The 25,184-nt window shown below is 42.6% G+C and overlaps 2 protein-coding genes across 4 annotated transcripts in view; both read left to right on the forward strand.

The window, feature by feature from the left end:
- CPN1 (carboxypeptidase N subunit 1) overlaps window positions 1-9,599 on the forward strand; it is a 31,624-nt gene extending 22,025 nt beyond the window's left edge. For all 3 annotated transcript variants that reach the window (XM_057734208.1, XM_057734207.1, XM_057734209.1), the window contains 5 exons: window positions 246-357; window positions 2,450-2,589; window positions 3,808-3,907; window positions 6,323-6,441; window positions 9,323-9,599. In XM_057734208.1, coding sequence (XP_057590191.1) covers window positions 246-357; window positions 2,450-2,589; window positions 3,808-3,907; window positions 6,323-6,441; window positions 9,323-9,481 — 630 coding nt within the window. In that variant the 3' untranslated portion in view covers window positions 9,482-9,599. The remainder of the gene's footprint in view (window positions 1-245; window positions 358-2,449; window positions 2,590-3,807; window positions 3,908-6,322; window positions 6,442-9,322) is intronic.
- A 13,785-nt stretch (window positions 9,600-23,384) lies between these two features.
- The window catches only part of DNMBP (dynamin binding protein), a 111,936-nt gene continuing 110,136 nt past the window's right edge, over window positions 23,385-25,184 (forward strand). The window contains exon 1 of the mRNA XM_057737163.1: window positions 23,385-23,652. The gene's annotated coding sequence lies outside the window, so the exon portion shown is untranslated. The remainder of the gene's footprint in view (window positions 23,653-25,184) is intronic.

Below are 25,184 nucleotides of genomic sequence, written 5' to 3' on the forward strand. Positions count from 1 at the left end.
TTTGCACTTGAAGAAATTTAGGCCCAATATAGTGGGAAAATCAAGAGATAGGTTTCCTAACTCTAGTCCACTCCACACACATACACCCCATCTTTCTATTCCTTCTGGTATTTCTATTATTTCTAAAGCAAATAATCAGTTGATTATACCTCGTGGGGTTCTTGGCCTCACCCTGCTTCTGACTACGAGCATTGCCATATGAGTTGGGGATTCTCAAGGTCGCATTCCACCTGCTTTCCCTATAGCTGGCCAAGGTCTACTCCTATGCACATGGATGGATGCACCAAGGTTGGAACTGTGGGGATTACTTCCCAGATGGCATCACCAATGGGGCTTCCTGGTATTCTCTCAGCAAGGGTAAGAAGAGTGCTGGGCACAAAATTGCAGTAAGCTGAAGTAGAATGGGGCTCATTTCTCCTTTTAAATTATCATCTGTCCCCTCAGGGAAGTGGCAGGAATGCTATTTCGCATTCAAGTAGAAATCTGGAAAATGGCAAGTCTTAAGCTGCCATTTAACATCATCTTGTGATTCTTTAAAATGGAGGTTGGGACACCCTGTGGTCCTTCAAAACTGGTGGTTTATGTAGTGGATGAGGGCATAGGAAGGGAATAATGTAGTCAAGTGGTTAAGAACATGGGCTCTGAAGGTACACTGGGTTGAAACCAGGCTTGCCTGTTCACCAGTTATGTGGCTTCAGGCTAATTGCTTAACTTCTCTGTGCTTCAGTTTCCTCATCTGTACTTTAAGAATAACACTACTTGCATTGTAATTTTGATGTAAGTATTAAATAAAATAATGCACATAGAGGACTTGGAAATGCCTGATTTATAAATGTGAAGTTTTTTCCGTGATAGCATGAGGTATGCCTCACAAAGCAAAGGAGGAGGAGGAATGCTGGCCTGGACACAAACAGTTCCTGTGATATGTGCTCTCTGTACCCTGCCTGCCCATCTCCCACCAGCAGGGGTTTGCCATGGACATTGGCCATTGATAACATAGTAGAAACTTCCAGCAAGAGGCTTCTCTCTCTATTCCCTGGGCTTTTCCTATCACCGAGGGTCAAGATAGAACCTCTGTTCACAGACCTTCAGTAGATAGGGAACCTAAGGATAGGGAGGAGGCTGAAGCTAGGTTCTCTTAGGAATCATGTCGCACAGCTGTCTTTCCCCATCCTCTCACATCTGACCTGTCAGAGCCCAGGTAGTAGAAGGCTCACTGGTGAGGGCTGAGCTGATGGCTGGTCCTTTGGGGAGTGGGGAGGAGGAAGGTTAGGGAGTCATCATGTACTGGAAAGGTGGTAGACTTCTTGTGGCGGAAAACTCACTTGAACCCAAGGCAGGAAGATTGAACTTTACTTTCTTTAGTTTACATTAGCAAAGCAGTAAGTACTCCCTCCCACATTTAAAATATAGAATATACTTTTTTGAATTATACTTGTTCCTGCCTTTTCCTTCCCATCCTCTGGGAAAGCATGACCCACTGCCTCCACTGAGAATCATTACCCTAAATTAAAGGGGTACAATTCCAAGATCATGAAGTTTATATCACAATGATAGTGTAGTCCCTAGACTAACATCATTAGCATCACGGGGGAGCTTATTAGAAATGCAAATATGTAGTGAATACATACTGAGTCAGAAGCTTTGGGGCTAAGGCCCAGCAATCTGTGTGGCTGGAAGGCGTAGCCTTCTAGGTGATTCTGATGCAGGGAGAGAACCCATTTAATAGGCTAGCGTTGTTCTCCAACTTTCCCCATTCTTTTTAATAACAGCTGCTTGCACTCATCAGCTTAGAGAGAAAAAGGTGAAAGTTGATTAAATGAATCATTGTTAACGCCAATAAATCTGTGGTATAAACACCATTCTAATAATCAGAAGTGTATTAAAAATGGTTGACTCAATTGAGTAATACCCAAGATAGAAGCGGGCAAGCGTTTAATGGAGGAAAACTATAGCTGCCTTCTGCTTTTTCTGGAGTCTGGTTTTCTAGCATAACTATTTTCAGGTTGGTGCTGTGTTCTCAGGTAGGAGGAGGAATGTGAAAGCAAGGTATCTGTCTCATCTCTGACCTGCTAGGTCTGAAGAACATCATGGTCCAAAGAGAAAATCTATCCCCCTGAAAGCGGTACCTGTTTAATATTAAGGCATGACTAATAAGCAGGCTTTGATATACTAAGAAGGACAAGAAGTGGATTTTAAGTCATGAAATACAAAAAGTAGAGGATGGAGACCACACAGTGGGCATTTATGAAGGGAGGTGTGTGAACTGGTAAACTGGGGAAAGAGTTTATGGAAGAGAAAAATAAATGGAGATCAAGAGGTAGAACAGAAGGGGCTGGCTGGGGGGTGGGGGGAGAAGATGTGGAGAAACTGTGATTTAAGAGTGTTGAGTTGGGGTGTTGGGTGGGAACCTGGTTACACAAATCTGTCACCGCCCTCTTTCCCCTAGGAATGCAAGACTTTAATTACCTCCATACCAACTGTTTTGAGATCACGCTGGAACTGAGTTGTGACAAGTTTCCGAGGCAAGAGGAATTACAGCGAGAGTGGCTGGGTAATCGGGAAGCCCTAATACAATTCTTGGAACAGGTAAATCCCATTCTTTAACTTTCCTGGTTACAGAAAGAGAAGTGTTTTCTGATGGTAGGCAAGGTATTTTGTGTGACTCAGGTCTGACTTTTGCTCTGACTCAATACAGTTGATCTCAGCTTCTCTACCCGTGAAATTAATTCATTCAACATTGCTGAGCACAACTGTCTGTCAGAGAGTCTACTATATGCTGGGGATTAAGAGTAAACAAACAAACAAATATCTCTGCATATGTGCAGCTTGTATTCTAGTGCGGAGAAACAGGCAATAAACAAAATAATAAAATAAATTTTATAACATGTTAAATGCAAAATGCTATGAAGAAAACCTTACAGAGAAAGTGACATTTAAACAGACTTAAAGGAGGTGAGGGAGTAAACTATGCAGATATCTAGGGGAAAGGAGGCTCCCTGATGAAGTCACAATCAAAATCACAAGGGAAGTGGAAATCAAAGCTACAGTGAAATACCATCTCACTCATTAGGATGGCTGCTATGAAAAAAAATTAAAAACAATGACAGAAAATAGCAAGCATTGGCAAGGATGTGGAGAAATTGGAACCCTGGTGCAGTGTTGGTGGGAATGTAAAATGGTGTAGCCACTATGAATACCCGTGTAGAGGTTCCTGAAAAAATTAAAAATAGAGCTGCCATATGATCATGCAAAACCACTTCTGGGTATATATTCAGAAGAACTAAAAGCATGATCTCAAAGAGAGATTTGTACACCCACGTTCACAGCAGCCTTGTTCACAGTAGCCAAAAGGTGAAAGCAACTCAAGTATCCACTGATTGAAGAAGGGATAAACAAAATGTGGTATGGTTACACGATGGATATACAGCCTTAAAAAAGAAGGAAATTCTGCCATATGCTACAACATGGGTGAAACTTGACGACATTATACTAGGTGAAATAAGCCAGTCCCCAAAAACAAATACAGTATAATTTCACTTATATGAGGTATCAAGAGTAGTCAAATTCATAGAGATAGAAAGTAGATTAGTGACATGATTTGACTTAGATTTTAGCAGGAGCACTTTGACTTCTCTATTGAGGTTACTGGAGATCGGGGTGAGACCAGAGACACCAGTCAAGGGTCTATTACCACAGTCTTTGTGAAGATCAAATACAAAAACACACAGAAAAGGGCTCTGAGAACTCTGAAACACTGCACAAAGGTTTTATGAGCATAACTATACACTATAAACTTTCCTACAGGTACACCAGGGCATCAAGGGAATGGTGCGGGATGAGAATTATAATAATCTTGCAGATGCTGTCATTTCCGTCAGTGGGATTAACCATGATGTCACTTCGGGTAGGTGGCCACTGCTTAGTGGGGTGAGAAGGAAGCTTTTACTCCCTCACCATCTTCAGCATAATCAGGAGGCCAATTTTTAAGCCAGTGAGACCAGCAGGGATGTCAAGGACACTGGGGGTGGGGTATTGGAGGAAGGAAGGATAAGAGGGTTGAGGACAGGAATTAAGAGGCAAAGGCCAGGAAGATGTAAATGTAATGTCTCTCTCAGCATTCAGGAGTCACTGCCTTATACAACTACGTTAGGGGTGTGTTTTGTGTTTGAAGTTATTAATAGCTCACATACTAGTTGTGAAATGGACTATAAAAGAAAAAGACTGTGAAATTGATATTTAGTCTTGTCCCTGAGCCAGGCATGTCACTATACCTCCGTTCAGGGAAAAGTTAGTAAAATGCAATCCACAGGCTCGCTGCAGATTGATGGTGAGGGCAGATCTTCTTGGAGCCAACTTGGAACCTTCTAGAATGGTACAGAATATCTCCCAGAACAATGGTGTTACAACTGCTTCTGCCCCAACCCAATTAGATCAAGCACAGCTCTTAGGGGTTTGGGGTTGTTTGTTTGGTTTTTAATATAGAGCAGTGGCTCCCAAGGGTTAGGGGCAGGTGAGACTTGCCTTCCTCCCGCAACCTCAGTATCAGCATGCTCAGCCACATTTCACCATGCAGGCTTTACCAAGCAGGCATCTTACAGCTCAGACAGTCTGTTTAAACTGGATGAAATCTCAACTTTAAGAATATAACTTATGTTCTTTAAGGTGATCCCAACACGTCTTACATGAATGGTTCATTCAAGGCAAAGGCAACAACACTCTAAAGGCAGAATTCTGTAGCCTCATAGTTAAGCATCAGACACCAGAATCCTCCAGCCCAGTGACTGGAGCCAGGACTGTTTAGGGAATCCACCTCTGGAATCCCTAAGAGCTTCAGGAGTTGCTAGATTCTTACACCCTATTCATGCAAGAGCAGGGAATGTCTCATTCTAGCCAACCAATATACATTGAACACCGCTAATTTCACCAATAAGAGCCCACTTCGAACACCCATTATGCTACATTGACAAATTACTCATTTTACTACTGGAAAAGCTCATTGCTAACATTCGTTATGCTACTTAGCAAAGCATCTAGTGTTGCTAAGAGATACAGATAGCTGAAGCCACTGTAATAGCTGCATCTGGAATTGGGCCTTTCTGGTACAACGCTAGCTAACCACTCCTGGGTGTGAGCCCCTAATTAAAGAAAATGACAGCCGCCAGGGTATAAAAAAGGATCCAACATATGCATTATAACACACTGCTTTTGCTAAAGAATTTTAAAGCACAAACATTTAATAGGGGGCAGGGAATTCCTCATCTATTATCTGTCTCATTCTTAATTGCATTTATTTTCAATTTTTCATTGCTGTACAATTAAAAGAAATTTTAAAGGCACAGTCATAATTTATTCTAAAGAGTTATAAAGTCATTAGCCAAAATGCTACATCCCTGCCATGAGAAACAGGCTTTCTTTTTTTTTTTTAATATTTATTTATTTTGGCTGTGCTGGGTCTTAGTTATGGCCTGCAGACTTTTTAGTTGCAGTATGCAAACTTTTATTTGTGGCATGCATGTGGAATCCAGTTCCCCAACCAGGGATCGAACCTGGGCCCCCTGCATTAGGAGCGTGGAGTCCTATCCACTGGACCACCAGGGAAGTCCCCAGGCTTTCTTTTCAATTTTGTTTTTCCCCTTTTGATCGTGATGGAAGAAATATTAGAAATAGGATTCTCAAACTCAGATCTTTAAGTGGTCATTTAGTTCAGCACTCCCACTCAATATGAGATTACACACATACAACACCACTGACAGCTAGTTGTCAAGACCATGTCCACTGGTGCACGTTGCGCACTGCACAACTATGTAGTTTTTCTAGAGCCTCTTATTCAGTCTCTGCTCACAATTTTATAAAGCCATCCATTTCTTTTTTGGTAGCTCATATTTTGTCAAAAAAGTTTTTGCTTCAGTCCTCATTCTTATTTCTTTAAGTAGACGTCATTTCTTTACAGTGACTTTTTAAACATTAAAACAGGGATCTCATGTTAATCTCTTTACCAGGCAAAACATTCATAAATCTTTCAACCTTTCTCCTAGTGACCCTTTACTGAACAGGAGTTTGTTTTAAAATACAGGGTCTAAAATTAAACACAGCAGTCTCAGTGCAGAGCACAGTGAAACTTCTTCCCAGGAGCTGAGGCCCATGCTCTTACAATGTTATGACAGCCTATGATTGTTTCAGATCTTCACCAGTTTCAGCATGCTATTAAAAAAAATCAAGCTTTTTGTGAGGTAAAACCCTCAGATCATTTTTCATATCAAGGCCTCACCTGGGGCAGATTTCTCATCAAGAGGCTAAGTTATGTCCTTGTAACTTTTAGGTGACCATGGTGATTACTTCCGGCTGCTGCTTCCAGGTACCTATACTGTGACTGCCACAGCACCCGGGTTTGACCCAGAGACAGTGAGTGTGACTGTGGGTCCTGGAGAACCCAAACTGGTGAGTTAGGCTGACCTTTACAGAGCACTGTAAAGATTACTTATACAGTTACAAATAATTGATTGTATAGTTCTAATCTTTGCCAAGCTTCCCTCTTTCACCATTTAAAAAAAAAATTCATTGCTCTCATATGCTAATTTTTCTTCTGTCATTCTCCTATTACATCCTTCCCCACTTCCTTTTGGTTTTTTCTTTTCCTTCTATTTATCATAACATGATGATTAAAACACTACCTGATTCTAAATCCAGCTCATTTGTCCACAGATCTTGGACAAGTTACCTGATCACTCGCATTCTCTGTAACTTGGTAATAATAGTGCCTCCTTCACAAGAGGCTGAAATGAGAAAGTGCATGTAAAGCCTTTAGTACAGTAACTTACACATAGAAACTGCTCAACAAATGTTAGTTTGTAAATCCCAGAGACCTTGCCCAGATACACAGGCTTACAGTTCTTCTGCGCCATCAGCAGGGACTACCACCAGATGGCGCTGTGCCGGCTTCTGGTGCTGTGTGCCTGGACAGCCTTCCTTTCCACTCACCTCAGCGAAGAGCCAGCTGGTCTCCTATACTCAACTCTCCAAAAGTCTTTCTTTTATAGATAGAAAGAGAAGCAAAGGACTTTTTTGATCTACATCCTGGACCTTTTTAGCTGTGGTCGTATTAGATTGGGATCTCAGAACCAAAGAGGCTCAAAGATGATGGACACTAATCCTCAGGTTTCTCAAACCAGGAAAGGGTAAATGAGGCCGTCCTGGTTAATGAGTATCTATGGACCTTTTTCTCATGTCAGGTCTTCCCTAGGACCTCCTCACTCTGTCCTGTTCCTTCTCTATACATCCAGAGAGCTTAGCCGACCCTCCCTCCACTTGCCCTGTTAACTCAATGCAGTCAAGTCTCTTGCCCTTTCAAATAAATCTTGCCTTTTCAAATGAATAGGTACTAGTCATTGAATAGCCGCTATGTGTCAGACATTATCTGAGAGCTTTCCAGAATTACCTCATTTAACCTTCATAACAACCCTGTAAGGTATATATATATATCCCATTTGTGGCTGAGGAAACTGAAGCTTAGAGAACATAAGTAACTTGTCCAATACCACACAGTGAGTAAGTGGGACCCATGAGTCCAGCCTCTGTGGGGCTTTCAGGGCTGCCTTCTTAGCCAGTCTGTTACAGGGCCTTGTGCTAAGCTCATAACCTCTGTTTGTAACCCCTGATTTTAACACAAGGATCAGGGTAAAGAGCTCTTTAAATCCTTTAAAAATTCCTCAGAAATTTCTAGACAGTTCCCCCTTTCCCCCCTCCTAGTCCCTCCACTCCCATTTCCTGAAGGATATAAACAACTTCTACTTAAAGATGCAGGAAGCAAAGAGTAACTTTTCCCTGGCAGCCTGTTACGTGGTCCCAATTTCCCAACCAACGCATCCTCTTTCCCTTTTTTCTTCTTATCCCTGGGCTCCTCATCTACCCTAAAATCAAATGACTGTTAGGCAACTGCTTAAGGAAGTCTTGCAAGTCTATTCAATTGTAAATGCAAACAAGGACAAATCCTCTTCAGTCACAAATTCTGCTTCAAAAGATCTCTCCTCCTTTGTCATATAGCCTTTAAATAAATTAACATAACCCATCACTGTATCGAATATAACTCAGAGAGGGGAAGATCTGTCTTTTGGATACAGTTCTCAGGTACAGTCACAGTTAAGAATCCACTTAATCCACTTAAGATCCCAGTTGAGTCTCTTCCCATTCTAAAGCAGAGATCCATTTGGTTGAGGTAAGAGAAAAGGAAAAAGATCATTTACTAAAGGGTTTTCATGCTGCAAGTAAAACTCTTTAAAGTATCTCCGAGAGTCCAGTGTTTTCCCCTTGGCTTTCCCCACTACCTTCCAGATGTCCCACTCCTTTAATTTCCTCTGTCCTTGCCTCATTTTGTTGTGTGTCTCTCTCTCCTTCTTCCTGTCCCTGTCCCTCTCCCTCTTCTAGATCCTTGTATCACTATATAGGAAATAGTACTGATACAGTGCAATTGCCTCTGATTTCTCCCGCTTTAGGAGAACTAGCAGAAAAGCTGGCTGTGTTTTTTTGTGAAAGGGGCAGGAAGTAACACCATGAAGAGGTCTGTCTGTCACTTGTTTTCCAACTCCCCGCTAGCTTCAGCAGCTCACACTGTTCCCAGGGCCTGAAAGCCAAGGACGCCTCCGGGGAGTGTGGTTAGAACACTGTGCCACACCCTCGGCTTTTCCTTCCCGGGACGGCCCTAGGGCTCCTGCAAAGCCAGCAGATTCCCATACTTGTCAGCCAGAAGCATCTTTATCTCTGTGTGCAGGGCCAGCAGGGAAGTTTCAATATACTGCTGGAGACAGTGCATTGATGCACATGGACATTGGGAATTTAAGAATCCATATTAACAATCTGTGTCATCTCTACTGTCTCTATTTCCAAACAGTTACAACAGAAGGTTTAGTTCTGAAGGTCTGAGGCACTCTTTGGCATGCCTGAGCACAACACCTGTGATTCACACGGTCAGCATAAAGGGGATTATTGTGGCACCATCAGTCATAGCAGTATTGGTAGAGTCATGGTTTGAGGTGTAGATGTGATTTTTTCTGTTATAAATAAATAAATGAAGGTTAAGTTCATCTAGATATACCCTTTGTATCACCAGTGATGATGTGCCACTTTGGAGGGAATATTAGCCAAGCCCGTATGACACCACCCGTGCTGCTCTGGGTGGTTGCTGTGATAGTCTCCTCAGTCCCTTGTCCTCAGAACCCGGAACCATGGTAAAACAGGGTCCAAACTGGTTTTCCCCCAATCTCAATTCTAGGAAATGGAAAACTGATTCTTGTGCTCTCCTAGCTTCTTTTTTCTTTTTCGCCAGGTTTATTTCCAACTCAAGAGAAGCACCCCTCAAGCAGCCCCTAAGAAGAGAGGTCCTGACTCAGGGCATAGAGGCAGAGTCTTACCAAAGAAAGTGCAGCCCCGGGCAGCTAGGAAAAAAGAAATGATGATGAAGCAGTCCCAGAGAGGCCCTGCCTGAAATCCACAGGGCCCGGGGCAACACTTTAGAAACGCTTTGTTTCCGCTCTCCCACCGATGAAGCATTCTTTCTATTTTATTATCTGAGACATATTTAAATATAAACATATTCAGAACAGTTCAGAATGTCTCCATCTGTTTCAGGGGTAAACCCTCTCTGCAGTAGTACATACATGCAGTGGTGTTCAGTAAGATTTTCCGATTCTGGGGGTATGGTTTAAGTCCAGAAGGCTCTATGCCAGTCCACTCTCTATCCAACTAACCAGTTCTGGCTGGTTAGTCACTCTATCTCCAGAGTCTAGCAGAGCCTGCAACACAGTAAATACCCAATGAAGGTTTCTGGATGAATGGCTGAAAGGCTGAGGTGATCCATCATTATTTAGCAAGAGCAGGTGACCACATCTGAAATCCCTGAGGACCGTTTCAACAAGAGCCAATAGTTTCTCATTAAGAAAAGGATTTCACACACAAACACCTAGTCCCGCTGCTACCCAGTTTCATACATGGGCATTTTAAACAATATGCATCTTTCAAACATTTTCTGGGTGTATAGGTGTAATGCAGACGCCCCTGCAGAACGACTGTGTCCTGACCCTGTGCCAGGGATACACAGCACTCTCCACCCCGTTGAGTTCCCCAGAATGAACCCATCTGTACTAAAAGAGTTATTAAGCAACGTGGATGTCACTGAAGAATGTGAGGGGATGTGCTGTCTTTCATCACACAGGTTCACAGACCTCCAGTGGGCATGCTCGGGTTCCCGAGTGCCCTGTCCCCAGGGCTTGGTGGCGGTTCTTTACCCGTCACCGCCCATTGCAGGGCTCCGCCTCGGTGAGACAGGGCGGGCTCCACTCCCCACAACTTGCTCCACCTCCCCCCACCTTGTCAGCTTCCCCCCCACGGCTCCCCAGCCTCTAACTAACGCAGACCTTTCTCACCATTGAGCAGTGTTGCTGCTCTCAACAAGTATTCCCACACCCACCAGGACACAAGAGCTGCTCGAGCTGTGACAATCCAGCCTTGGCAGGAGGCCATTCAAGATTAGGATGAACACATGGTTTATTTGTATTACTTGAGCAATCTCAATCTGTGGTAAAAATGGAAACAGAAGAAGATATATCTTTTCCCATTTAAAAAAGAAATTTTCTCCTCAGGTGATGTTTTCTTTCTTCCCAGTGTTAATCCCATATCCCTTGGTTTCCTTCTTATTGTTATAAAGAAGGAGCTGCTTGAGAGGGCTCTTTTCAATTCAGCAAGACTTTGTGCCTGAGGTTGCCACATGCACTCGATTTTTCCAGATTGTCTGAATATCTCTTACTTTCATTTCACCTTCCCTCATACATAGTCACTTAACAGAGCTGGTGTTTGCAAAGTATGGTCACAGTGCCTTCCCTGGCCCAACTGTATACTTTTATTCATTCATTCATGCAGCGGACATTTATTGAGTCCTTGCTATTCATAAACACAGAGAATACAAAGAGAAATAAGATACAGCTTATGATCTCAGGGCTGCTGTGACCTAGTTGGGAAGACAAATAGGTCGTTACACTGCCTTGTGATAATTGCTGTGATTCAATGAACTCTGGGGTGGGGGATGGGGAGCCTGTGGGAAAGGACCTCCCATAGTCTTGGCAAGATCAGGAAAGGCATCTCAGAGCCAGTGAAGTCTATGGTGAGACGTAATCAGTTCAGATACAGAGGCGTTGGCCAGGGGGAGAGAGATGGGGGAGCAAGAGTTAAGCTGAGGGGACTGCAAGTACCCTGGTCTAGAGGCTCAGGAGAGGGCGGCCTTTGGGGAGCTGCAAGAAATTCAGCACGGGGGAGCGAGCGAGGGGGCAAGCTGCGTGAAGTGCCCAGCGAGGCCAGTGGCGTGGGGAGGGAGCAGACCACGCAGGACCTTTGAACCATATGACGGAGTTTGGACTTTATCCTGACGAAGGGTTCCACTGAGGGCAGGGGCAGAATCAGATGTAGAGCCATCACCCTGGCTGCAGCCTCAAGAGCTGGCTGGAGTAGCTGCAAGGCTGAGACTGCTGAGAGCCAGGTGAGAAGGTGGCCCGAACCGGGCTGGGCAACAGGGGTGGGGACACCAGGCAACTCATGAATTACCCAGAGGGCTTCCTGTCAGCCCCCTGATGGCGTCACTGCCCCGTTCACGACTTACAGCCTTCTCATTCAGACCCCCCACCCCCGGCCTGCCATCCTGAGGATTTCAAGCACTAAAGGAGATACAGGTTTTCAACCAAACCTCAAAGACTGTCCTGAGTAAAATTCGCTCAAGCTGGAGGTGATAATACACACAGAATATTAAGTGGAAAATACAGGGTCTGGCCATGACCGTAGGAAAATTTCTCACGTATGGAGGAAGGATGTGAAATCCGAGCTAATGGGGGAGAGGGAGGGCAGGACTCAGAGGACAAGAAGGAATGTCCTTCACTTTGAGTCCAGCATGTTCCTGGAGAGCATCCTTTATATTTTATAACTAGAATCTTCTTTTAAAGAGGAAATCTTCCACACAAAATGCCAGCCTATTTAGATAATGTTTCCCAAAGGAATAGAATACTGTAGTTAAGGTTTTGGATTTTGGACTCTGACAGACGTGAGTTTTAATCCCGGCTCTGCTCCTTATTTGCTGCATGACCTTGAACAAGTAACTTACCTTCTTTGAGTCATGGTTACTCATTCAGAAAAAAAAAGATGGAGATACTACCTCCCTCACTTGGAATTAAAGGTGAGGCTCTCATAAACCATTAGCAAGGGGAAGGAGGCTCCTGCCCTGGACCCTCCTCAGAGGATGTTCAAGCATCAGACTGGTTGATTGCAAACCTACGAGGCTGACAGGGACATCATGGACTTAGGGGTGCAAAGGGGAATTTGGAAGTGAGACAGGTCCTGAGGAGCTGAACCAAGCCTATTCTTTGTCTGTTTGTTTGTTTGTTTGTTTAATCTCATGTGCTGAAAGGTCTTTATTTGTTCCTTATACTTCCTAGCACTTTTCCTTCCAAACTGAGGATTTTTTTTGACACAATGATTTTCCTCATGTAACTAGATAGGAGAATTTCCAATTTTCAGGCTAGATGATACCTAATGACTGTGCCCAAATAAGTTTCTGCTCTGGTAAGTTGTGACTACCTTGTCTTTTCATTTTACTCTGCCCAGCACTCAGAACAGTACCTGGTATATATAAACAAAGCAAACATGTTTGTTGAGTGAATGATTCCAGGATTATTTTCACATTTTTTCCCGCTTTTCCTCCTCTTTCACTATTTTTCTTTTATCTAGTATAGTTTTGAGCATCCATTTTAAAAATTATTTTAAACCATGGTAGGCAGAATTCTAAAATGACTCCCTACAACCCCTACCCTTGTATAACCCATCCCCTTGCAGGTGGGTGGGGCCCTGTGACTGTAGTAAGATATCACTGCCCTGCTTATGTTCCACTACATGGCAAGAGGATTTTGCAGATGTAATCAAGGTTCCAAACCAGCCAGGTTCTGAGTTAATCAAACAGGAAATTATCTTGGGTGGACCTGACCTAAACAGACCAGCCTTTTACAAGCAGAGAGTGTCTCTCTCAGGCCTGGGAGGAGGAGATCAGACAGCTAGGTTGTGACTCACCTATGAAGAGAGTCAGCCCCTAGGAGCCGAGAGTGGTGCTGGCCAACATCTAGCAAGAAAATGGGGACACAATCACCTACCACAAGGAAGTGGATTGTGCCAACAGTCTGAATGGGCTCAGGCCTGCCCCTGGGTGCAGCCTTGTGAGATGGGAGCAGAGGCTCCAGGTAAACCACGTCCAGACCCCTGACCAATAGAATAATGATACATTCATTATCACAGGGGATAATACATTCGTGCTGTTTGAAGCCTTTACATTTGTACACAGTGATAGAAAATGAATATTCTCAAATTGTTTTGTAAATTAGGATATACACCCATAAAACATAAATAACCAATTGTGATCACCCTACTGAGTGGTAAGGCTGCCATGCTTCTACCTCATATGAATGTATGTGAAACAAAGCACAGGAAAAAACAAAAACATACAACTCTTTTTAAATAAGAGGGCTGGTATAGTCAACTTTACCCCTTTTCTCTCTCGGAGCACATGTCTCAGACAGCAGGCATTTCAGCCCCTGGCTAACCATAGTTTCTGGCTTCAAATAGTTCCCAGTATTTGCACCAAATTGCTTGTTACTAGACTGGGGAGATGTACAATTGGCACAAATACCAAAGCAAGAAAAAATGTAAAGCATATCCAGAGACTATATGGACAGAACTATTCTTTAAATGGAGGCGCTTCTGCTCTTCCCAAAGGACCAAAATCAGTCAACAACTTGTAACATTCCAAGTTCTTCTATCCAACTTCAGGACACTTTGAAGGAAAAGTGGGGGCAGGAGCCATCTTAAATAGCCAAACATAATTTCTCACAGTTTGAAACTTTTATTATAAAATAATAAGATCCCAATAGCGTGGAGTCAAGTTTTTATCTGTGAAAGATCCAAAAGATGAATTCAGAGCCGTTCATTTATTGATTCATTCACCTGACAGATAGCTGAGTCCCATTTATGAATCAGACCCTGTGTTATCTGTGTTAAGAGTCAGGGAGACAGGGGCAAACCAGAGAGACACGGTTCCTACCTGTCTGGAGTCTTAGGGTTTGAGGGAGAGACAAAGAATAAAACAAGTTCATAAACAAATACATAAAAAGAATTAGTAGCTGGAAGATGGTGCAGAGCGAGGAAACGCCAGGAGGATCTACTTGAAGTAGAATGGTTAGGCTTCTCTGAAGAGGTGATGTTTGGGCTGAGATATAAACAATAAGAAAAAGGAAGGCTTACAAAGAATAGGAATGAAAAATACAGGGAGATGGAATAGCAAGGCCAACGACCCTGCAGCAAGAAAGAGCCTGACTGGTCTGGCAGCTGCATCTCCTGGGTCTAAGGGTGTGTGTGTGTGTGTGTGTGTGTGTGTGTGTGTGTGTGTGTGTGTGTGTGTGTGTGTGTGTGTTTAGCTTCCCAATCTATGATCTAGCATGCTAAAAGCCTAACCCAGCATAGGTCCAAGACACAGCATAGCATCCAAACCACATTGAGTCTAGTCATAAGTGAGCCAATAAGATTCACTTTTTCCATGGCCACAGAAAACGCCCCTAACAAGACCAGCCATCTCAAAAACAAGGATTGGGAAAGTGGGACAGACTCGCTTGGGACAAATGTGCCATCAGAACAGGAGAAGCCAAAGTTCACGTGTCTGGAGCGTCATCTTCATATGTGTGGTACCATGATTTGTGGAATACACGCACTCCCAACACACACTGTGCACCAAGACTCCCTCATGCCCACCTCCTGCCTAGCACATTACTTCACTTCAACTTTAACACTAACTTCATTCTGGCTATTAAACCATGAGTAAACATTCCCCCTGGACAAATGCCTAAGCAAACATCACTTTTCTCCCTCCTCCCAAAAGTTAAATTCCACTATGTATAAAGGCTTTTTCTCCTCTCACTTTCTCTTATTCCTCCCCTCTGCACTTACTGTTCCTCCCCACACCTCTTCCCCTCATGGATCTTTCCAGTCTCCTACCTTCACTCTCTTCACTTCCCACACATTCCCTGCACCTTTGCCCTCACCCCATCAAGGGCCCTGCTGCATGTGGGATGTGGCTTCACCTTGAAGCAAGGGACCTGGAGTCATTACTAGATAGGTGACCAGCAGCTACAGAGAAGCCTTCAGGGATGGTGCTTATTTCTGCTGACACATCACTTCCTATTGTGCAGCCCCAGGGAGCAGGCAGATAAAGCTATCACTTGGATCCATGTCTACCCCACAGGAGGAAGGAGGAAAGGCCTCTTTGACTTCCTTTCAGATCGTCCCATGTGAGGCCTTTGGAATGAAGAGTCCATCCTGGGCATTAGATCAAAGGAGCTGAGTGAATTTCCTTAAATCCTTTCTGGAATCAGATGAAGTACAAATAAACTAAGAAATAAAAGTATCACAACTTTATTATTTTTTGTATATCCAAATATAGTATTCTACATACACTGTGGTTTATAGCAGATTTGTTTCACAGACTGATAAAAAAAATTTTTTTTAAAGAAGGGTGCTATGGACCGCATGTTTGCCCCACCCCCACCCCAAATTCATACATTGAAGCCCTAATGTGATGGTATTTGGAGATGGAAGTTTTGGAAGTTAAGTAGGTCATGGGGGGAAGCCCCCATGATGGCATTGGTGTCCCTGTAGGATGCGGAAGAGAGCTAGCACTTTCACTCTCTCTGCCATGTGAGACCATCTCCAAGCCAGGAAGCAGGTCTACACCAGAACCTAGCCATGCTGGCATTCTGATCTCAGTCTTCCCAGCCTCCAGAACTGTGAGAAGTAAGTATTTGTTGTTTGATCTACCCAGTCTCTGGCAATTTGTTATAGCAGCTGGAGCAGACTAAGACAGAGGGATAGATAAAGGATCCACTAACTTTCTATTTTAGACTAACTTTCTAATTTTCTGTTAAGGACAATTGAAAAAATACAATTGCAATCTACCATCACCATCGATTTATAAATATTCTAATGTCCAAAATTAGAAAGATATAATCTCAGAATTAAAAAGGGTTATCAGTGAAATTATTTTTCTCATTTTGCTAGGGAACAGTAAACATTTCATCTCAGACTGGCCCTTCTGAACCAGTAGTTTAAAGATGGGACTGTTAAATAACTAAAAATTTATAAGAAGTGTTTTCAGACACAGCTGGATCCAGGTGCCCCAGCTATGTGGGCTGGAATCTTTCTTCACTTCTTGATTTCATTGTCTTCGGTGGTGACTTCCTTCTCACACAGATGCTCCCCATGTGGGACTAGATGACCTACATAGCAGCTCCAACCTTGTATTCTACCAGCCTAGCAACAAACTGCTGATTCTTGGGCCTAACTCTCAATAGCACAAGTTAGGTGACATGTCTGTGCCTAAAACCATCATGTTGACTCTGATTGGTCAGTCTGGGGTTATATGCGCACACCCAGAAGGCAGAGGGTGGGTATGGGAAACTAGTGTAGAAGAGTTGGTTCCTGTTTTTTAAAAAAATGAAACACTGTTACCAAATAAAGAAGAATGGATGGTTATGGACAAAAACAACAAAAGAACATTACAATTTTATTAAATTCAAGCACCATTTTAATTTTACTGTGACTTTTAAGTGAACTCATTCAACAAACATTTATTAGATGCACCTATGTGCCAGACACTTTGTTAGGCAATAGGATACAAAGATAAATCCATTAGTCTCTGCCTTCAACAAACTCAGGAGGAGAGGAAGAGGTAGACACTTTTTGCAATAGTCTATGAAGTGATCGAGATCAGCCCTGTCAAAGGACAAAGGATCACAGTCCACATTAGTCAATTCCCTACTTTGCTTGGCTAATATAGACCTGACTCAGTACAGCAAGAAGTTGTATGTGAGACACTTTACACTAATTTCAAACAGATAAATACCATGTAGAAGGTGGGGGTAGGGGGGCATAAACTTGACAACAGTTCAATAAGAGATAACTACGTGGTCCAGCTGCTTAAGTAGGTAATACATTCCCAGCCTGTGTTGAAGAATCACAGTGTCATATCAAGAACACAGTTCCACCAGGCCACACAAAAGTCAGCCTTCCTCTGGAGTGTGATATATAGTTCCCAGAACATTTTCAGGAAGGGCATTGAAGATCATGATGTCACGAAGTCCCATGAATGCACCAAGATAAGACATTGCCAAGAGAAGAAAAACATGACTGGTTCAGAGCAAAGTTCTGAAACTGAGTGGGAAGCCCACGTTGGAAAGACTTTGAAACTGGGAGATGGTGGTTTGAATCCTAGCTTTGTCCTTTACAAACTCTGTTATCTTGGGCATATCAGGTATTTCCCAAAACATGGGTAAAGGATCACCCAAGATATTCTTTAGAACAATTCAAGTGGTGCAGGAACCAGTTTTGCTTGATGCTCCGACCGGGTAATAAATCACTTAGTGAAAAAGTTATTCTCTTTCTTTAGATCTTTCTGAATATATCAAGTGGAAAGTTTCTGTTTGGTTCTAACTTTCTAACACAGGCTAGTTTCACTTTTTAACAAATGGAGAGTAGCCCTCAAGCTCAGAATTTGATTTAAAATCATTTTGTTTTTGTTGTATTTGTTTTGAAGATTACCTCCTATTAATTGCAATTGATATACTGGTTTTGCATTTATCTGAGTGGTACAAAATTTCCCTTAAAAAACTAAGTGAGTAAATGTAAATAAAAATATTTTAAAAATTAGAAAGGTGGTGGGCCATTTAGTCAAGAATTATTGTGATGGTTTTCTGAGAGTGCAAGGTTATGGCAAAAAGTGGTACAGGAATGACTAGAGTATGGGAAGTGTGGAAAGCACCAGACCAGCTGTTTAACCCCATGGAGCCTCAGTTCCTCATTTAGAAGCTAAAGATAACAATTACTTGCTGGGTTGTTATCATGATATGTGCTAAGAAAAAACAACCAATATTATTTGGAGAAGGACATGATGACCTTGATTATCTTTCTTCATTAATGTAGACAACATGGAAAAGAAAATAATGATGGTTTACAAATTATTTTTACAGAATTATTGATTCTGTTCAAATTGGGGAACCCAGATTCTGTTTCTTGGGGTAATAATTTTTTTCTGGTTAATGAAAGAAAAAAAAGAGATAATATATGGTAAGTTCTTAACATAAGGTCGGGTCTCAATAAAGATTTACTATAAACTTGTCTTCAGTATTTCAGCTTCCCCTTTCTTTCCTTCCCCATCGCCTTCCAGATTCCCAAATATCTTCTTTCTTTCTTATCTCTTCATGGAAATAGGAAGAGATCTGGTGGTGTCACTTAAATATATTTTGATGGACACACAAGAGAACGAGTTTTTTCCAAAATATTACCTCAATTAGGCATTAGCATTTTAAGGTAGATTTGTTGGTTTGCCAGTTTGATTTTTACTTCTAATTATGAAAGAGTTTCCTGTTCCTCATTAAACCAATTTCATGTTTCTGCCAGCAGATAGGAAGAGAAGCCCCTAGGAAACACTATATCAATATACAAGAACAACTCTTAAGATAAACATGATGGAATCCTTTTTTCAAATTCAGAACTTCCTTACAGAGTCCTTCCTCTTCTAGGAAGAACAAAACGGGAATTGGCTTTACTTTTGCCAAGTGGGTCTGTTCCTAAATGGAACCAAATGGCCTCCATTGTCTTCTAGGCGCTGGCCTAGCTTCAGGGCAAGTCCACTAGACAGATATCTTCCCTCTAAAATCATCCTGGATTCCTCCCTCCCCTAAGAGAGGACTTCTATCCTTCTTCCTCCACCCAACTGGAGTCCTCTCCTTTCTGTCCTGGTACATTCTGGCACCATTTTGATGAATAATTATTAGTATTTCCAAGTGCTATCTCTTTGCTATCTATTCCTTCTCTCACACAGAAGGCTAAACCTATGCCTTCTATATTCTACCACTAAGGTGTTCCAGAGGGAAGCCATGGGGAGATGCCTTTGATTTGCAGCGAAGCCATGGAAACTGTTAGTGATGCAGTTCATCATAATAGCGATGGATACTTGACTGTGTCCTGACATGCTGGGTTTAGGTTCAGACATGGGATCAAAGGATCACACACCTAAAAAATTTTGATCAATGAGGTTAATCAAAATGCACAGGAATTGATTTTGATTTATTGAGGGTTATCCGGGGGAAAAAAAGTTAAACTTTTTGTTTTAATACTACACATGCAGTATCATTATTTCTAACAAAGAAATTCCACACACATTTATCTCTTTTGATCCTTTTCATTTTCAGCCCTTCAATTGAGGATATTTTATAATGTATCAACACACTGACTTAAAATGAAATTCATAAAGAGCTTAAAAAAATTAAATTCAAACTCCTTATCATGGCCCATCAGGCCCAGGATGATCTTCACCCTTGTTTGTTTTATAATTTCATCTCATAGTACTTCCTTTCTTTCTCACACAGGGTTCTCTTCTGTTCTGAAACTGTTGTTTTCCACTTCAGGGCTTTGCACCTTCAGTTTCTCCTGCCGGAAAGGCACTTCCTCAGATCTACATGACTGATTCTTTCTCATCATTTTGGTCTCATATAAATATTACATCCCCAGAGATTTTCCTGACCACCAATCGCTATATTACTTTGGCCCTTAGACCAGATCTTTATCTAAACCACAGAACACAGTGATTCTGTTCTCAGTTCTCTCAAGGACTGTGTATAACTTGTACCATTCCACTGGCATGGGAGAGGCAGTAATTCATTACATACAGTGGATGCCTAGGGCATTAGGGTTTAATTCTCTATGTTGATTCATTACATACAATGGATACCTAGGTGATTAGGGTTTAATTCTCTATGATTTAATTTATCATATCATCTGATTTATTTCCTTGACAGCATTCACCATACCCTGTAATTATTTGGCTTACCATTGTTTATTTATTTATTGTCTATTACCCTACTCTAGAATGTGAGCTCCATGAAGGCAGGGTGCTCATTGGTGTTTTTGTCAGGCTGAATCCCAAATATCTGGCAACTATGCAACAGCATTGCAAATGTTGCATTATAAATCTTTGTTGATGAGTGAAAGAATATTATTTTGCCTTTGATGATTCAGAAAATTAATGCCCTAGGGCAGTGGTTCTTAAGCTTTAGTGTACTCACTAAAAAACCCACCTCCCAAGATTCAGATTCAGTAATCATAGATTTCTGAAACTGACTCTTTTAGGTAAAAGAAACAGGTCCCAGTTGGATTGGGTGTACATTAAGACAACCAAAGTTGTTTTCATTCTTTTTTTCCCCTCTTTGGTTGTGCCATGTAGCTTGCAGGGTCTTAGTTCCCTGACCAAGGACGGAACCCAGACTCCTGGCAGTGGAAGTGTGGAGCCCTAACCACTTTTAAAATGAAATTTTAAATTTTTAAAATGAAATGCTTGACTTTAATTTCATCTTGATTTCATGTGGCATACTGTCTTTAAAAATTTTTATTGGAGTAGAGTTGATTTACAATGTGTTAGTTTCAGGTGTACAGCAAAGTGAATCAGTTACACAGTTACACGTACACATATATCCACTCTTTTTTTTAAATTGCTTTCCCATATAGGCCATTACAGGATATTGAGTAGAGTCCCTGTGCTATACAGTAGGTCCTTATTAGTTATCTATTTTATATATAGTGGTATGTATATGTCAATCCCAATCTCCCGATTTATCTCTCCCCTCCCACCCCGCCCCCTTGGTGGCCATGGGTTTGTTTTCTACACCTGTGACTCTTTATAAATAAGTTCATTTGTACCATTTTTTTTTTAGATTCCATGTATAAGTGATATCGTATGATGTTTGTCTTTCTCTGTCTGACCTGCTTCACTCACTATGCCAACCTCTAGGCCTATCCATGTCACTGCAAATGGCATTATTCCGTTCTCCAGGTACATTTAGATTGATGTACCTGAAATACACCTAGATGTTGCTGGAATAAGGGATGAAACTCCTTTTTTTTTTTTCTTTTTTTAAGTAAAGGTTTTTTTTTTTTTTCTTTTTTTAAGTAAAGGGCCAATATTTTTTTTTTTAACTTAAAAAAAAAAGTACATCCCCAGAACACAAACAAAATTGTGGTTAACTGTAAAGGAACAGTATCTTCAAAAATAAAGGCAATGGGTTTGCAATGTTAATTACTTATTATTGAGAGAAGAAAAGTCACTGTTTTACAGGCAAATGAAGCATTTGCTAACAATTTTGTCAAAATCCAGAATATTGATACTTTACTATAAAGTTTTCTGCCCACAATGTGCATGTGCATCAAAAAGCAAAGGAGGAAAACAGCATGGCAGTTCCTCAAGAAATGAAGTAGGATTATCATGTGACCAAGACATTCCATTTCTGGGTATATATACAAAAGAACTGAATGCATGGATTCAAACAGATATTTGTACACTCCTGTTCATAGCAGCATTATTCATAATGGCCAAAATGTTGCATGGAAAACATCCATTGACAGATGAATGTATAAACAAAATGTGGTATATGCATGCAAGGGAATATTATTCCACCCTAAAAAGGAAGGAAATTCTGACACATGCTATAATATAAATGAAACTTGACGACCTATGCAAAGTAAAATAAGCCAATCACAAAAGACAAACACAGAATTCCCTGGCAATTCAGTGGTTAGGACTCCAGGCTTTCACTACCAAGGGCCTGGGTTCAATCCCTGGTCAGGGAACTAAGATCCTGCAAGCCATGCAACGTGGCAAAAACAAACAAACAAACAAACAAACAGAAAACCCAAAAGACAAACACTATGATTCCACTTACAAGAGGTACCTGGAATAGTCAAATTAATAGAGACAGCAGAATGGTGGTTGCCAGGGGCTGATGGGAGAGAGAAATGAGCAGTTAGTGTTTAATGATTACAATTTCAGTTTGGGAAGATGAAAAAATTCTGGAGATGGATGATGGTGATGTAATATGAATGTACTTAACGCCATACAACTATACACTTAAAGATGTTAAAATGATAAACTTTATGTTACATATATTTTAACACACAAACAGCAATAAAAAGGAGAAATAATATCGGATGGAAATTTTGAAACAGATCTTCCTCCACTTACAGTGAGGTTATGTCCAGAAAAACCCATGGTAATTTGAAAACATCCTAAATCGAAAATACATTTCATACACCTAACCTACCCAACATCATAGCCTAGCCTAACTTAAACGTGCCCAGAACACATTAATCTTCAGCTGGGCAAAATCATTTAACCCAAAGTCTATTCTACTGTAATGTATTGGATATCTCATGTAATTTATTGAATGCTGTACTGAAAGTGAAACCAATGGTTGTATGAGTACAGAATGGCTATAAGTGTATTGGTGGTTTGCCCTCCGGATCCTGTGGACTGGGAGCTGCCTCAGTGTCTCTGACCAGCTTCAGGAGAGAGTATCCTAGAGCATATTGCCAGGCCGGGAGAAGATTGAAATTCAAAATTCTACTGTGGTTTCTACTGAATGCCTACGGTTTTCTCAGCATCGTAAAGTGGAAAAATCCTAGGTCCAACAATTTTAAGCGGGGACCATCTGTAGAGGTTTATCTGATATACGTTCACAGTGATAGACTTGTTGCACCTTCTTCAGAAGATCCCAGAAACCAGGAACAGAAATTCAAGCAACAAACCAATGACTTTGTGGCTCTTAGTGCACAAAGGGAATCCTGCGAAGATTCACGAACGGGTTAAAAGCGTGCTCTCAGCCCTGCCTAGTACTTGCATTCTGCTGTTCCTTGCTCTTAAATTCTCAAAGATGTCCTGAGAGATTTTCCTCAGAAAAAAATGAACAGACCGAAGTGAACGCCAAATATCTGTGACATGATAAAGGAAACTGCCTCCGGGCAGGACAGAGGACCGCACCACAGACAGGAATTGAATGCGCCTTGTCTAAATGGGATTTTGACCCTTTTCTAGGTTGGAGGGAGAATGTGGCGGGTGAGGGGATCGCCAAAGGCGGAAAGGAATTTTCAGTCAGCTGGAGCTGCACGTAGAACTCAACGCCCCGAGAGTAGCGGACACTCCAGCCGCCCTAGCGCTGTCAGCGCCGCGCCGCCGGGTGCCTCAGTGTCCCCGAGTAAAGGTGCTGGGGCACCGCCCCCTCTGACGTCACGGGGCGGGCACGACCAGGCTGGCCTTCAGGGGGCGAGAGCGCGGGGCGGGCGCCTGAGGGGGTGGGCGCGCGGGGACGGAGCGTGGCGCCCCTGGGCCGCGCGGGCGGCGCAAGGCGGAAGCCTGGGCGGGAGGCCGGGGGCGGGGCTGCGGCGCTGAGTCACGCCGGATTGACCCGCCCAACGCCTCCAGGGGCGGAGGTGACAGCGGGCCCGGGACGGGTAGACGTATCTGCCCGCCGCGCCGAGGGACCGCCAGGCGGCGGAGAGCAGGTCAGGGACCGGGCGAGGCCGGGCGGAGAGCCGGGGTCGCTGTCCGGGGACGGCGGGCGGAAGGGACCCGCGCCCCGAGGGACGCGCCGGACGCCCCGGCCTGCGCAGCCCCTGCCCCGACGCGGCCGCTGCCCGGGCCGGGAGCCCCCGAGGGGCAGCAGGGCTCCGGGCCCTCGTCGGAGTCCTCCGGTCCAGGTCAGTCGGGGCCTGGGAGGTGCCGGGGAACCGGAGAGGCCGGGTGGCCGGCAGTCCCAGGGATGCAGACGTGGGCTTTTTAAGTGGTGTCAGGCAAGCCCAGGGCTCTTTTCACTGCACCGCGCTGCCACTCCGGCAGTGAGGCGGAATTTGAAAGCTGGAAAAGAATCCAGCATTAGTCCAGCCCCCTTGTTTTACAGTTGAAGAAATTCTTCTGGCTTGCATAGAGTCGCATTCAGTTGGAATAGGAGTCCGTGATTCTTGTCAGGGAGGCAAGGGGGATGGTTTACCAAAGCAGGAGTGAGACCTGTTTGGCTAGAGATGGAAGTTTGGTTATGGTGGAGTTTTTCACGCCTGCATTCCTGCCGCCTGTACTGAGGTCCACCAGGCATCAGTTTCTCAAAGTACTTAACCTTGAAAAGGATTGCGGTGCTGTCAGTTGAATAAAGGAATATCGGGGTCACAAACAGGCCAGGTCTGCTGCAAATTAGGTGCTGTGGAGAATGTTTGGTGTATAGAATTAAATTTTAAATGAGAAAACAAACAAAACACAGTTTAAATGCAATCTCATCCTTTATTGTCTATCTCATTTATATTGATATAATAATGAAGGCCACTCACAACACTATTCTGTAATTGGTAACTTGCCTTTAGGTCTGTTTTACAGTAATTCTTTTATAGTAATATGAGCATCTTGTGTTGAAACACTTTCTTTCATAATCAGTGATGCTGTAGTAATGTGGCAAGCCAGTGGTAGCACTAATATTTAGTGTTTGAGCATAGTTTAGCTCCATGTGTTTGTATAGCTGAAGTTACAGAACTGATTAATCTGTAGTTGTATATTGAAGAGTGAAGTACCTGCCAGGTGTGGTTTCTTAGAGCTGGTGCTTTTATTACTCTCACAGCATAGAATAGATTCCAGGTGATGAACAAGTTAGTTTATCCCTCAGCACCTGTTTTTTTCTAAATAATTGAATTAAAGGCTCTCTAAGACTCCCAACTCTAAAATTCCTTGGTTTTACATGTTAATTTGAAACGTCACTCATTGTGGCGACACAGTTTTGAGAAAACGTGTCTTTAAAAAATTCTTCATAATGTGTAATGAATCTTCAAATTAACTGCTATTCTCAACACTCCCAGTCACCTTATCATTGTTGAGCTAACATAGTGAAAAAAGATTTTTCAGATTACTTCCATGTTAAACTCACTAAATTCAGAGACTGAGATGGAGTGCTGTGTGTATGGTGGAGTGTAGCTAAAATCTGGCCTGGGCATGGGGTCTGTGCAGTGCACAGATAACTTTTGCAATAAGCTAAGAACATTCTGCCTCAGCAAATGTGATAAGATGTCTTTTATACAGTGTTCATATTGTGTGAATTTTCAACTGAGATATGAGAATAATCTTCTAGACAATCTGTCCAAATATATACAAGTTATTTTGTCTTGCAGTCCCAAAGCAGAGCCTTTCCCACCTCTTGTTTCTTCTTTTCTGGCTTTCTTCTTAGTGCCCCTCTTACCTGCAGAGACCCTTT

The sequence above is a fragment of the Hippopotamus amphibius genome, chromosome 5, assembly GCF_030028045.1.
Source record: "Hippopotamus amphibius kiboko isolate mHipAmp2 chromosome 5, mHipAmp2.hap2, whole genome shotgun sequence".
In the NCBI taxonomy this organism is placed as follows: Eukaryota; Metazoa; Chordata; class Mammalia; order Artiodactyla; family Hippopotamidae; genus Hippopotamus; species Hippopotamus amphibius.